Consider the following 13,729-nt stretch of genomic DNA (forward strand, 5'->3'; position numbering starts at 1 on the left):
CTCCCGGGAGCTCCGTGAGCCCCGCAGTGCCCACAGCCCTTCACAGCGGCCGCGCTGCCACAAAGCGCGTCCGCCAGCGTCGCAAAACGAAGCCGCGCGTGCCCGTGGCGGCAGCGGCAGCAGTGCCCTTCCTTTGCCCTCACTGTCGCAAGGGCGGTCGCGCCTGGCGGCGACCGCGCGCCGCCGGCGAATGGAAGGCGGCGCAAGATGGCGGCGCTGCATGAGGAGCCGGCAGAGGTAGCGGCGGTGCAGCCGGACCCCGAGGCGGGGACGCCGCCACCGCCGCCCGCCGTGCCTCCCGCCGCCGCTCCCGCCGCCGTCCCGGCCGCCGCGGCGGAGGGAGAGGCGGCGGGAGCCGGCGGAGATGCGGCACCCCCGAAGCCCGCGGCGCCGGGCCCGGCCGCCTCCCCGGCGGCGCTGGACCGGCAGACTCTTGTGGCCGTGCTGCAGTTCCTGCGGCGCAGCAACCTCCGCGAGTCCGAGGAGATCCTGCGTCGCGAAGCCCGCCTGCTCGGCGACGACCTGGGCGCCGCCGCCCTCAGCCCCGCCAGCGCCGGGCTCCTGGGGGGCTCCGGCAGCGACGCGGACTCGGGCGAGGCGCTGCTCGGCCGGGGCACCAGCGCTGCCGCCGTCGCCATAGGAGGAAACGTCGCCACTGTCGCCACTTCCAGCCCCGGGGTGGCTGCAGTGGCCGCCGTGCCGCCGGGGAAAGGTGAGGCCCGCGGGGACTGCGGTGTCGGTCCCTCCTCTCGGCGGGAACCCCGGGAAGCGGGGAGCCCGTGTGCTGCTCGTGGGCTCTCCGTTATCCTGGGACACAAGGGTCGGTGTCAGGTTCTCGGTGCCACCGACAGTCTACCGCGGCCTTCCGGGAGGTCTCTGGACGTCTCATTTATCCATACAATCCGTGGAGAAATCAGAATCTCCTGGAGCAAGGGACCAAGGACAGGATGTCTCTCGCATTTGCAGGGAGCACTGTGAAGCGAGAAGTGCTCCGACTTGTCTTTGTGTCCCTTCACAACTGATAGAGCAGCAGGAACAGGAGGTTTCCATTGTAGTTAGGGGGGATTGTCCCGCGCCTGGCCGCAGGGATGGGAACAGAGGTCTGATGTACAGGCTGCGTTTTGGTGAAGGATATTTGTAGATCAGGCTTTCTGCATTTCTTTATCGAGTGTCTGAGTACTCGAGATGTCCTTTGGATAATTCAGTTCTAAATGTTGTTAATCAAGGTGTTCTGTGAGGCAGCTTTACTGAATAATGGAATTTCAGGAACTGCTAGTCTGAGTTCCAGTGAGTGTACAGACAAAACAATGGAAGTGTGTAACAGCTGCTGTGTAGAACAGAATTGTCAGTGTTAAGTGTCCTTGCTCTGTGATGGTCGTGTGCTGTTCTTGGTGAATTGTTCACTTAGTCTACTTAACTTGCTTGTTTACTGGAAGCAAAATAATTATAGTGGGTATGTCTTACATTGTTCTCCTTGTTTAAGAGTTTCTAGCCCTAGCAGTAAAATAACTCATTCTGGTGGTAGTGGCTTCTTCCTTTACACTTAAAATCCTGGCTGAGTTAGGCACTAAGTGCTTACCTTACAGGCAGCTGTTGGCAGGGAAAGTCCAAAAAGCTGCTGGAGAGAATTGGCTGCTGGACCAATGTGCTCTCACCTGCATTGTTTAGACACACAATAGGGCTGTTTTAGGACGTGTTTAGCTCAGCTGACCAGGGGGTTGTGGCCAGTGTATGTTTGCTGGCTCTCCCGGCCTGTCTGAGCGCTGCTGTTGTTGGTGCTCTGCAGTGGGTGGCGCGGTGGTGGTGGAGGACCAGCCCGACGTGAGCGCGGTGCTGTCGGCCTACAACCAGCAAGGGGACCCCACGCTGTACGAGGAGTACTACAGCGGGCTGAAACACTTCATCGAGTGCTCCCTGGACTGCCACCGGGCTGAGCTGTCGCAGCTCTTTTACCCTCTCTTTGTGCACATGTACTTGGAGTTGGTCTACAATCAACATGAGAGTGAGGCAAAGTCCTTCTTTGAAAGGTAATTAATTTTCATTTGTACATTTGCATTATTTTGTGTTTTCTGCTTTGGCTAAATCTGTGAGCTATAGTAGCATAGATTTATATATGTATACATGGGTATGTATTGTTTTTCTTCTCTAAATTTGAAGAGATTTGAAATCTGAAGTAACAGTGCCATGGGTTGTAGTAACTTCTTAAATTCTTTTCCAATCTCCTGTTAGAAAGTTGTGCAAACTATTCAACTGTGCATTGGCAGAGTTTGCAGCATGTTAATGGTGTGCTGATGGGCTCCTTGCTGCAAAAGTATCAATGAAGAGATCCTGCATCTTTAGGGAAAGATTGTGGGGTCAGTTTTTAGCACTGGAAGATTGCACTGAGATGCCAAAATAATAAATGCTGTATTTGCTGATATCATAGCATGTACATTGAAATCCTTCAAATGAGCTTAAAGAAATTAATTTCTGGCTAATCTATAACTTTCTGTTTACCACTTGAGAAGAAATAGAATTTAATTTGTTTTGTGGAATCAGACCAATTGTGAAATACTTCAATCCAAAAGGATAGCTTTGTTTCCCTTCAGATGGTTTTGTAAATAGTTAAAATGTCCCTTGCCACAACTATTTTATAACAAGTTTATAACAAGTGTACCTTTTATCATATCTTAAATTGTTTCAATAGATTTCATGGGGATCAGGAGTGCTATTACCAGGATGACCTGCGTGTGTTGTCGAGCTTAACCAAAAAAGAACATATGAAAGGTAACGAGACCATGCTGGATTTTCGAACAAGCAAGTTTGTGCTGCGCATTTCCCGTGACTCTTACCAACTCCTGAAGAGGCATCTTCAGGAAAAGCAGAACAATCAGATCTGGAACATTGTTCAGGAGCATCTTTACATTGATATCTTTGATGGAATGCCTCGCAGTAAACAACAGATAGATGCTATGGTTGGAAGCTTGGCTGGGGAGGCAAAACGAGAGGCTAATAAAGCAAAGGTAGGAGACAAAGATTGTTGCACTTTTTACAAATCTCCCTGTTTTTTCAGGGATATGCCTTAGTATAGATTGACAGTCATAGCTTGAGATCTTAAAAGACAGCATGAAAAGAACAAAGGAAGAGAAATGTGCAAACAGGTATTGACAGGAGTAGAGACATCAGGATGTATTTCTGTCAGGTGGATGAAACTGCTGAACCCTTTTGAGAGACAACCTTGTTTTCGGCCTGCTGAACTAAACTTAAATTAACTCATTAATTACTTTGGAGTTTTATAATGGACACCTGACTATTTGGCTTCCTCTTTTGTACAACAGATAGTAATTTTGACTTGCTACCAGTTGTTACTAGAAGAGCTGTTTGTGTAGAACCACAGTACTATACAAATGAATGAGGTAGCATGGGGATTCTGTTTCAAGCAAGGGATAAGAGATGGTGAAAGAACTTACAGTAGTCCAGATGAGTTGGCTGGGTAAACCAGAAGAACATGTACTACATTTGTTTGGGGCTAAGCAGTAATTTATACTGTAATATTAAACAGGGCAGCTTTAAAGGCGCAACTCTATTGCTTGGACTACTACATTGAAAAGTTACCATTAAAAAATTTAGTGTTCAGTAAGAACAGCAATTACTGTTTTATCTTGTGTGGCTTTTTTACTGGCTTGTAGGTTTTCTTTGGCTTATTAAAAGAACCAGAGTTTGATGTGCCTTTGGACGATGAAGATGAAGAAGGAGAAAATGAGGAAGGAAAGCCAAAGAAGAAAAAACCTAAAAAAGATAATGTAGGGTCAAAAAGTAAAAAACAGGACCCCAATGCTCCTCCCCAAAACAGGTACCAAAGAAATGATGTGTAGAGAAGTCTTTAAAATCCAGTTTTGCAAGCCAAATCTGCATCTCTGGCTCTTTTCTCAATGGCATTTTTATAATTTTGGCTATTTTGGCTGTACACAGCTTTAGCTGTAAGACTTTTAAGGGAAGTCATGGAGCCCTTAGCATATAATCCTCTGTCATTGTCCATCAAGTCAATCTAGATTTCTCTTTATGAAATTTACTTGGTTACCCACTAATCTTTTGAGGTCATACTCAATTATTTATCTTGTTCTAGTACCTGTCTGAAATTCTGAAAGCTACTGGCTCTTTCTTATCAGTTAGTCTTCTACATAGTCTTAATTTTTTAAATCCTTGTTTCTTATTTGAATACTGAGGTATGGGGTTGCATGTGAAGTTTTCACTTTCTTTGTTTGGGTTAACAGTAAGGAAGGTGCTTTTACTTTGTACAAATATGTGTTTCTTGTGTAGAATTCCCCTGCCAGAACTGAAAGACTCTGACAAGTTGGATAAAGTAATGAATATGAAGGAAGCTGCAAGGCGAGTGCGTCTTGGGCCAGAGTGCCTGCCCTCCATCTGTTTCTACACATTCCTTAATGCTTACCAGGTTGGTAAAAGAGTTTGGGTAATGGGGAAAGGGAATCAAAATTATGAGCATCACTCTTGGTAAAGAAAAAAGATGTAACAGTGTTGGCAAGGGTAATTGGAGTATTTGGATTAAGCATTGCCAAGTTTATGTTCCAAAATGTTCAAAATTCTCTTCAAAGACTCCTTAAAATATAAAATGTCCATGTTCCTTCGTTTTGCTTGGATTTTGCTATGATTCCTTCTTTTGCTTTTCCTGTCCTAAGTGTTTCCTGCAGAACATAGTAGTTATTTTGCACTGGAGTACTGGAAAGCAATACCCTTTGTCACTACTGACTGTATTTCATACATAAAGCTTTATTTTTAATGCGGCAAGAATTTGTGTGTGTTTATGTTTATCCTACAGTAATTCTCTCTATTTTTATGAATGAGTCTAATTACCTTTTTAATAGTTCTTAGGATTTTATAATACTTGCAGTGTATCATGAGAGATGCAAACAATGTAACTGGAAATTTTGTGTGTAGGGTCTGACTGCAGTGGATATTACAGACGACTCCAGCATGATTGTAGGAGGCTTTGCTGACTCTACTGTCAGAGTGTGGTCTGTGACTCCAAAAAAGCTACGCAGTGTGAAAACAGCTGCAGGTAATTAAGACAATAACACTTAATAGAAGCATACAAAACTTGTGACATTTGCCTGAACAAGGAAGATATCTGTGGCAGGAGAGCTGGCTGCAGGGGTTAGATGCTTCACTTTGAAGAAACAATATGTGCACAGATACATGATTACACCTTAAATGCTACCATTAGAAACAGTTTTAGAGGAATGAGAAATCTGGTCATGTGCACCTGCTATGAGGTGGTCAGTGCAGAGCTTGGAACTAGCCATAACTAGTGTGGAACTAGCCATAACTAGTGTGGAACTAGCCATCTTGCTTCTTAACTGGATGGTAACTACAGGGTGTAAGCGACAGTTTGGGTTAGGTGATCTAGGGGAGAGGCTAAAGGTACCATGGGGGAAAGGATAGGAGGGAACTCTGAGAAGGCTGGAAAAGAATATTCTTAGCTAAACACCTACACAAATTCATGGAAACCAGCCTGCTTTAATTCTGGTTTTTGTGTAACAATGTGTTGTGGTTGAAGCTGGATACTGTGGAAACGTTTCTTAATCTTGATATTTAACTGAGATGATGTCATGCTGACATTTATCATTGAACTTCTGACAGTTATTTTGATACATGAACTTTGAAATCTTGCAGACCTCAGTCTCATTGACAAAGAATCAGATGATGTCTTGGAGAGGATCATGGATGAAAAAACAGCAAGTGAGTTGAAGATTTTATATGGTCACAGTGGACCTGTCTATGGCACCAGCTTCAGTCCTGATAGGTAAAAGTTTACAAGCTAACTGGTTTGCTTGTCTTCAGTTTTAATTACATGCAACTCACTGAGAACATATTCTTAACATGTTCTTAATGTGGCTTTTTTCAGCTTAAAGCGATCCTTGCTCATGCAGCTTTTAAGAAATCGTATAAATCCTCATAAAGTTCAGGGTGTTGAGCTCTGTCAGCTGTTACTGAAATCAACTATAGCTGAGAATACCAGCACCATTTTGGAGAGGTAGCACTTAGATGGCAAAACTACAGTTTTGCGAACTATCGTTCAAGTTGGGTTTTAACTAACTGATATATAGAGAGGAAAAATACTGCAGCATTGATATAACTTAGAGTGTTGCAAAACTTAAAGTCTCAGTAGCCCCATCACTGCACCTCAAGTTTCTCATATTTTATTGAGACTTTATTTTCAGAATGTATGGAACAGAATGTTTAAAATAAGAGATTTTAAGACTGTGTGTAATGACAGGAGTCTGTACAGTGGAAAAGAGGTTTAAATGTCTCAGGTTTTGCTTTTGCTTATGTTTAGCCAGGAAACAGCCACCACAGAAACACAGCTGAGAAGTAAACTGTGTGGAACAAATACAGTCTATAATTATTAATTGAGAATGAGAGCATGATATGAATTCTCTTTCAGGGAATCATGAAGTTTTGTTCAGAATTGTAATAGAAGATCTTTTAAAAAAAAATTAGTGTAGCAGTTTATTAGTCATTTTTTCATGTAACTGGAATGCCTGAGGAAAAACCTCCTCTGTGGTGTGTTTTTTGTTTTATTTTCCCTCGTTCCCGTCAGTATTAAGTGCCATCAGAATGAATCATCAATGTCAAATCATCTCTTTTTTTGCATAAGGGCCTAGGACTGAGTTCTGCATGAGTTAGTTATTGTTGGTTACTGCACTGAAATGCTGATTTATGTGTGACATGCCAAACTGGTGCTGCTGAGGGGGACACTTCTATCGTGGACATCTCACAGTGTTTATGCAATATTTATACCCCCCTGTGAGTTTGATATGTTTATGCTATATTTTCTCCTGTGACAGGAACTATCTGTTATCCTGCTCTGAGGATGGCACCGTGAGATTGTGGAGTCTCCAAACATTCACATGTTTGGTGGGATATAAAGGACACAATTATCCAGTTTGGGATACACAGTTCTCTCCCTATGGTTATTACTTTGTGTCTGGGGGACATGACAGAGTGGCTCGGTAAGAAACTGCATGTGTTTTTCACTTGTCTGGGTCAATTTGTGGTGGATCAACCCTGAAAGTCATTAGCTGATATACCCTTGCCTACTCTATTACTCAAAATAAATTTTATGTTCAGTTAAAATACTGAACAAACATTTTAATGGGGTTTTTCTATTTTTTTCAACACACATTATCTGATGACTAAAGAGATGATGTCCTCCTAAGTGATCCTTTGATTAGAAATATTCTCCTCTAATTGTTGAACAACTCGAGAGAATATTCTTTATTTCTCCATTCTGAAAAGTATAGTTTTCAAAAAAAATCCTGTTAATTCAATAAACTGACCCATAAGAAATCACTCCACAATTACTTTTTTTTTTTCTCTCATTGTGCAACAGATCATAGAATCATGGAACAGTTTGGGTTAGAAGGGACCTTTAAAGGTCATCTAGTCCAACAGCCCTACAATGAGCAGGGACATCTTAAACTAGATCAGGCTGCTCAGAGCCCCATCCAAGCTGACCTTGAATGTATCCAGGGATGGGGCATCTCCCACCTCTCTGGACAACCTGGATAAACACCCAGTACCCTCATTGTAAAAAATGTCTTCCTTACATCTAAACTAAATCTACCTTCCTTTAGTTTGAAATCATTATCCCTTGTCCTGTTGCAATAGGCCCTGATAAAATGTCTGTCCCCATCTTTCTTCTAACCTCCTTCTAAGTACTGAAATGCCACAACAAGGTCTCAGAGCCAACTCTTCTCCAGGCTAAACTGTTATCCTTTCCCCATTGCAGAGGCACTGCAGCCCTTTGAGCATTTTTGTGGCTTCCTCTAGAGCTGCTCCAACAGATACAGAGACTGAAGTTCGTTAGGGTTCTTTTATTAATAAAGCTTTTCTTTTCAGTCTGTGGGCAACAGATCACTACCAGCCATTACGGATCTTTGCTGGCCATCTTGCAGACGTGACATGTACCCGATTTCATCCAAACTCCAATTATATTGCTACAGGCTCAGCAGACAGGACAATAAGGCTCTGGGATGTTTTGAATGGGAATTGTGTAAGAATATTCACTGGACATAAGGTAAAGGCAGATCACTGACAACATGGAAGTGCTGAGGTTCTAAACAGTTCTGTTCTGAACACAGCTTGACTGACTGAATGTGAGGAGACTTAATTAACTTGTTTTGCTGCCTCCCCATGTCTGTTTTAGGGACCAATTCATTCACTGGCATTTTCTCCTAATGGACGATTCCTGGCTACTGGAGCAACAGATGGGAGAGTTCTGCTGTGGGATATTGGCCATGGCTTGATGGTTGGCGAATTGAAGGGGCACACCGACACCGTCTACGCGCTCAGATTCAGTAGGGATGGGGAGATTTTAGCCTCAGGTAAAATTCACCAGGGACTGTCAAGTGTCCATTGATTCCATAATTCTCAAGAGGAATGACATAATTAGTTCCTTAAATTGAGAAAGACAAAGTAGAATCACTAGCTTAGCAAAAGCAGTAAGGACTGGTAACTTTTGGCTGCATTCAGCATGCTATATGAGGCTTGCTATAGTCTTTTGCTTTCTGAGCTTTAATTTCTGCTAACTTGCTCTCCAGAACCATTTTTTATATACCATTTTATTATAAAATACTTTAAATTTAAATGTGGTTTTTTTTTATTTTTAGGTTCAATGGATAACACAGTTCGTCTGTGGGATGCTGTGAAGGCATTTGAAGATTTAGAAACCGATGACTTTACTACAGCCACTGGACACATAAACTTGCCTGAAAACTCACAGGACTTGCTACTGGGCACATACATGACCAAATCCACCCCTGTTATTCATCTCCATTTCACACGCAGGAACCTGCTGCTGGCTGCAGGAGCCTACAGCTCACAGTAGATCAGGAAGCTGAGACTGACTGTGCCAAGTCATTGCAGTAGTGACCTCAGGATGTGAGATGAGAGGGAATGTCTTGAACAGAAGGACCCCATGAGTCCATAGCAAGGAGTATGAAACTGTAATTAATGCAAGCAGCGTTTCTCAGTTCTGCTGTTTCATATTTATCTGCAGTTTGAAAACGCTGGAGATTGACAAGACATGGTGGCTGTAACAGAAGGAACTGTTCGTGGTGCTTTTGGTGACGTAGATATGTACATACGAAATGAGCCATCTCTTTCTAGAGGTGGTACTGAGCTCTGCCTTTACATGTGTTCTCAGATTTTTTTTAAAGCACTTAATTTATGGTTAGCAAATGTTTAATCAGTCTCAAACACAAGTAAAACTGTCCATTTTCAGGAAAGAAGAATGTAGTTTGATTCACTACAGCCTGGGCTGGGCAGCAGGCGTGGTGAGATCACAGCAACAACACGGGCATTGATGGAGTGGGTGCGACAGCCCGATACTAAGTCCTGAAAAGATTTCAAACTTGTGCTCTTCTGAGGTGTCAGAAATACAGATCTTGTTACTGTTTTCAAAGGTAGCCAGTGCTGTCAGTGTGATCAGCAACCAGAAGCATAATGTGAACTTTGTTTACTTTCATACTTTATTGTATGAGAAAATAAAAAAGGGGTCACTGATGCACAACTGAAATAGTCACTATTAAAAAAGTAGACTTAAACCCCTTACTTTGTATTAGATGCAAAAGAACATCATTAAGCTGTATCCTTTCTGCATAAGGTTTAACATAAAAAACCAGTAAAGCTACCCAAGAAATTGAAACATTATAGCAGCACGAAAGGATAAGTGCATGGTCAGTTAGCTTTTGAAAGGCCAGCTTGTCTGCTGAGTCACAATTTCTAGCCACAAGATTGTGCCCAGTGAGTCTTCCTGGACTGCCAGTAAAGCTGTGTTTTATTTCTAAATAAGAGTAAAACATGCAGAATACTGGGAAAAATGTCAGTGTCTTTGAACTGAAAACATCAGCACCAAAAGCCAGGTCCAGTGCAGCTTGGGTAGGGGTTGGTTTTTGTTCTTATCTCTTACAAGTTTTGTGCAGAGAAATCTGTTTTGTATTCCTTATTTCACAGTAAGTACTTGGACATTTGAACAATCTACTGGCTCTCTAGTGAAAATAAAAACAAGACTTGTCATTTCTGAGGTCAAGTAAATGGAGAACTACCTCCTCTTTCATCTCGTCTTGCTCTAACTCTTAAGAGTAAAGGTATACTAGAGGCATTATACATCAAAATAAAGTGTGGAAAATTCACTAGGACACCTAGACATTTTCTTCAAAGAAAAAAGGGTAAAAATTATTCTGATTTTTTTTAATGTGTAATACCTCAAAAATTTCCTAGTTCTCAATATGACCAGTCAGTTTTAAATACAATTTTTGACAGCTTAAAGAAAACACTGCCGCATTCTGCCTTTATGTTTTGTACAGTTTTATACTTTTGATATTATAATAAATACTAAAACCACATAGTTTGTGTCTATATGTTACAAGAAGATATTTACGTCCCTTAATGGCTGCAATGGAAGCAAGACCAGTTTGTAACTGTGACAACTCTGCTAAGAGAAACAAAGTAATCAGAAACGTTTAAATTGATGAGTACCCATTCCCTGTAAATCTTGTTCTAAAGGAATGCAACTGGTTGTGGCTCCTGAGATTACTACACTCTTACAGCCACCATTCTTCAGTGGTGGAATTAAATACAGCTGAAGGCATCTATCAACACTCAGGAGGGAAAGATGATCAGATTTGTCCAGCAGGCCCAAATTGTTCAGCATATACAAAAATGGTTTTAAGAAAAAATCAAGTAGAGAGAGCATCAAGATCCTGTAATTAATTTTTCCATTTTTTTTCCAGCAGTCATTCCTACCTCCTGCTGCTTTAGCCACATCAGCACTACTGTGACATCTAACAAAGTGTTAACTTCAGCTACAAAAAGACACTGTGGAGAATCTGATAGACAGATTTAGTGTTGGGCAGGGAGGAGGCCGCACACACACCTAACTCTGGTAGAGCACCTCCTTTTCACAAGAGACAGGAAAAGTAAGCACTGGACTATTGGGGTCACTGTTTATGAATGTGCAGTTATGGGAGCTGAACATCAGCAGGCTAAGCCATTTTCCTTCTCCCCTCCACAAGAGGAGCCAGTAACAGAACAAGCTAAAACACCATAACTGGGTCAGCCTATTTTCAGAGGTTTTCCATCAAATCCAAAGAGGTTCTGTGCAAAATACAGACAAATGAGGCAGAAGATGTCATGGTCTCCATGTAAGCTACTAGCTTGGAATGCAAAAAGTGGGAGCACCCAGGTGGCTGCAGACCATGCAAGCCGTGACACGTACGAGTGGAGATGCTTGGATCAGCTCCAGGCCCTGTGCAGTGTCCTGCCTGTGCAGCTGAGGTCCTGCCTGGGTCACTGCCTGGTGCTCAGAACATCTCAGCAGCAGAGTTAAGATAGTGATGACACGACCAGGTGCCCCATCTCTGCTACAAGCAACTATTTTTGACAGAGGAAAAATGAGAAGTACCACACTTCAGCGGTTTTGGACAATTTTGTACTTCCAATAAAACAAGTAATTATATATATTTTATAGTTTATTAGCCACAACAGCTCATCAGCTTGCATTACATTGATACATATTGGAGGTTCAGACATGCCAGGAACCTGCCAAGAGAAGAAAGGTTAGACATAGCATTTCTTGCACAATGTTAACTGCCCCAAGCCCAAACTATTTCAGCTATGGGCAGCCAGATTTCAGTATGCCCAGGAAGAAGTGACTGACATCCCCTTAACACACAACAACAATGCTAAAGCTTATTGTTTTACACTCCTTTCCTCAGGCTACGAGGACAGCCCATAGGTTTTGCCAAAATGCCATTTCAGTGAAAATTCTTTACTTGAAAGTGACTCTCCAAAATTTTGTAACACTTGGTTGTTGCTATACAAATCCATTCACTTCTGCATGGGCCTTGAATACATACACAGTTTCATCATATGGTGCTCATTTACTCTGTTTAAATAAAAGTTTTAACAGACTGCATTAATCTCTACTTGGAATTCCAACAGTCAAGAAGTAAGTCCTTAAGTACTACTTCATTATTTCAATAACCTGCAAAGCAAGTTATCCCTATTCTACAGCAAAAGAACAGACCAGAGGCACCTAATATTTGCTGCAACATCCTTCTGTTCCTCTCTCCTTGCTTCCCATCCCTAGTCCCATTTACCATGAAGAACAAAAATACTGTATCCCATACTTTCTGCACTCCTTTTAATAATCCATTTCATTCAACTCAAATAAGTTGATGCTATAGTTTATTTGATGTTTAAAATGGTAAGTTTCTGTCTCTCATTATACTGCATTATTGGCAATTAGTCCCTTGTCACTGCTTCCTGAGCTGGCACTGAAGCATTTTGGTCCTAGAGGAACATCAACCACTTACCTTTTACTTCTCTGTCACAGCCGGAGTTTGCTTCTTAGGCCTAAACTTGAAATACAAGACAAGGAGTGCAACACCTGTGTACGTTGCTATTACATACTGGAAAACAGAAAAATTAAGTTTAGTTTCAGTCTAAGCCCCAGAAAACACCATTATACAATCCTGAAAACAATGTACACAATACATACATTCCTCCTGCCTATGATGGTATAGGAATTGAAGTACTTCTGAAATCCAGTGAACTGGTGCTGAGATCCCGAGTCATGGCCAGCCATGGCTGCTTGTCCTAACAAACAGTACAGGACAGTTAATTAATTCAAAATCACTTGGATCAATAGGAAAATCAAACTAATCTCTACAGTGAGCTTCATAATTCCATTTTCTGCTCCTAAATCTGCTTTCAGGACATTTGACAAGTAGTGGATATACATAAGGAGTAGACACACCCAGAGCACTCTCTCTTGAGGTACAAAACAGGTGATGGGAGCGGATAAGCAAATAAAGGGATCACTGCACAACAAAAGCAGAGTGGGTTTTTAATGTTTAGAAATACATTTTTCTGATGATGATGTTATGTTTAGGACAAACATTAGCTGCTTATCTTGTGCCTCCCTCCAAAGGCACCGCACACCCGACAGAGCTCCCCAGCCCGGCAGCTGCTGCAGCCCCGGTGCCCGGGCAGGGGATACACAAACTGCCCTGGGCGTGCTGCGGTCACCGACACAGCCCCTGCCTCATCCATCTCTTATCTAACACAATCCAGCAGCGTTATCTCTGCAGTATAACCGGGTAAGCGCTAGCTCGGCTGACTGTGCAGTAGTTAAAAAGCTTAAGGAAACAAGGTAAGCATTAGCTCGGCTCACTGTGCAATAGTTAAAAAACTTAAGGAAATAGCCCCTTTAAAGGGGCCAAATACTATTGTACTATTGGCAAAGATTTGATAAGCCAAGGTCATCTTTTCTCATGCCTGACCGATGCGAAAGCCTGGGCAAGAGCCTAGGGTCCCTTCCGACGACGGGAAGGCGCCCCGTGACAACATGAGTCCAGTTTCCCAGAGGAGCCCGGTGCCCTTGCCCGGCTACAGTCGCGACCCCGCGCTCGCGTTGGGCCGGGTAAGGGACAAGCAGCGCCCGAGACTCGGAGGGAGCGACGCCGCGGCTGAAGGTCGGGAGCGCCCCGGCGCTGCGGAGAGCTGTCCTCCCTCCCGCCCAGCAGGAGCAGGACCCGACTCCGGGCTGGGACCGAGGCCCGACCCCGCCCGTACGGGCCCCCGCCGTACCTGGCCCGCCGCCGTCCCCGCCGCGCTCTGCCCTTCGCTCTGCCCTCCCAAAGATGGCAGCTGCAGGCGCCGC

General features: G+C 43.3%; 2 protein-coding genes across 2 annotated transcripts; one reads left to right on the forward strand and one right to left on the reverse strand.

Annotated features, from left to right (window-relative positions):
* Window positions 1–207: 207 nt before the first annotated feature.
* TAF5 (TATA-box binding protein associated factor 5) lies at window positions 208–10,813 on the forward strand (the record flags this gene model as incomplete). The annotated part of the gene is made up of 11 exons (XM_083866126.1): window positions 208–712; window positions 1,787–2,027; window positions 2,687–3,002; window positions 3,669–3,832; window positions 4,300–4,435; window positions 4,939–5,059; window positions 5,674–5,803; window positions 6,849–7,013; window positions 7,903–8,080; window positions 8,210–8,387; window positions 8,673–10,813. The coding sequence occupies 11 exons, from the start codon at window positions 208–210 to the stop codon at window positions 8,888–8,890; spliced, it is 2,352 nt and encodes a 783-aa protein (XP_083722252.1). The 3' UTR covers window positions 8,891–10,813.
* Window positions 10,814–11,479: 666 nt separating this feature from the next.
* Window positions 11,480–13,724, reverse strand: ATP5MK (ATP synthase membrane subunit k). Its single transcript, XM_083866129.1, has 4 exons — window positions 13,657–13,724; window positions 12,566–12,663; window positions 12,381–12,476; window positions 11,480–11,604 (listed from the first exon to the last, which is right to left on the reverse strand). Exons 2-3 carry the CDS (start codon window positions 12,650–12,652, stop codon window positions 12,384–12,386), a joined length of 180 nt encoding a protein of 59 aa, XP_083722255.1. The 5' UTR covers window positions 12,653–12,663; window positions 13,657–13,724; the 3' UTR covers window positions 11,480–11,604; window positions 12,381–12,383.
* Window positions 13,725–13,729: the final 5 nt, after the last annotated feature.

Source organism: Zosterops lateralis (genome assembly GCF_965231275.1).
Source record: "Zosterops lateralis genome assembly, chromosome: 8".
Lineage (NCBI taxonomy): Eukaryota > Metazoa > Chordata > Aves > Passeriformes > Zosteropidae > Zosterops > Zosterops lateralis.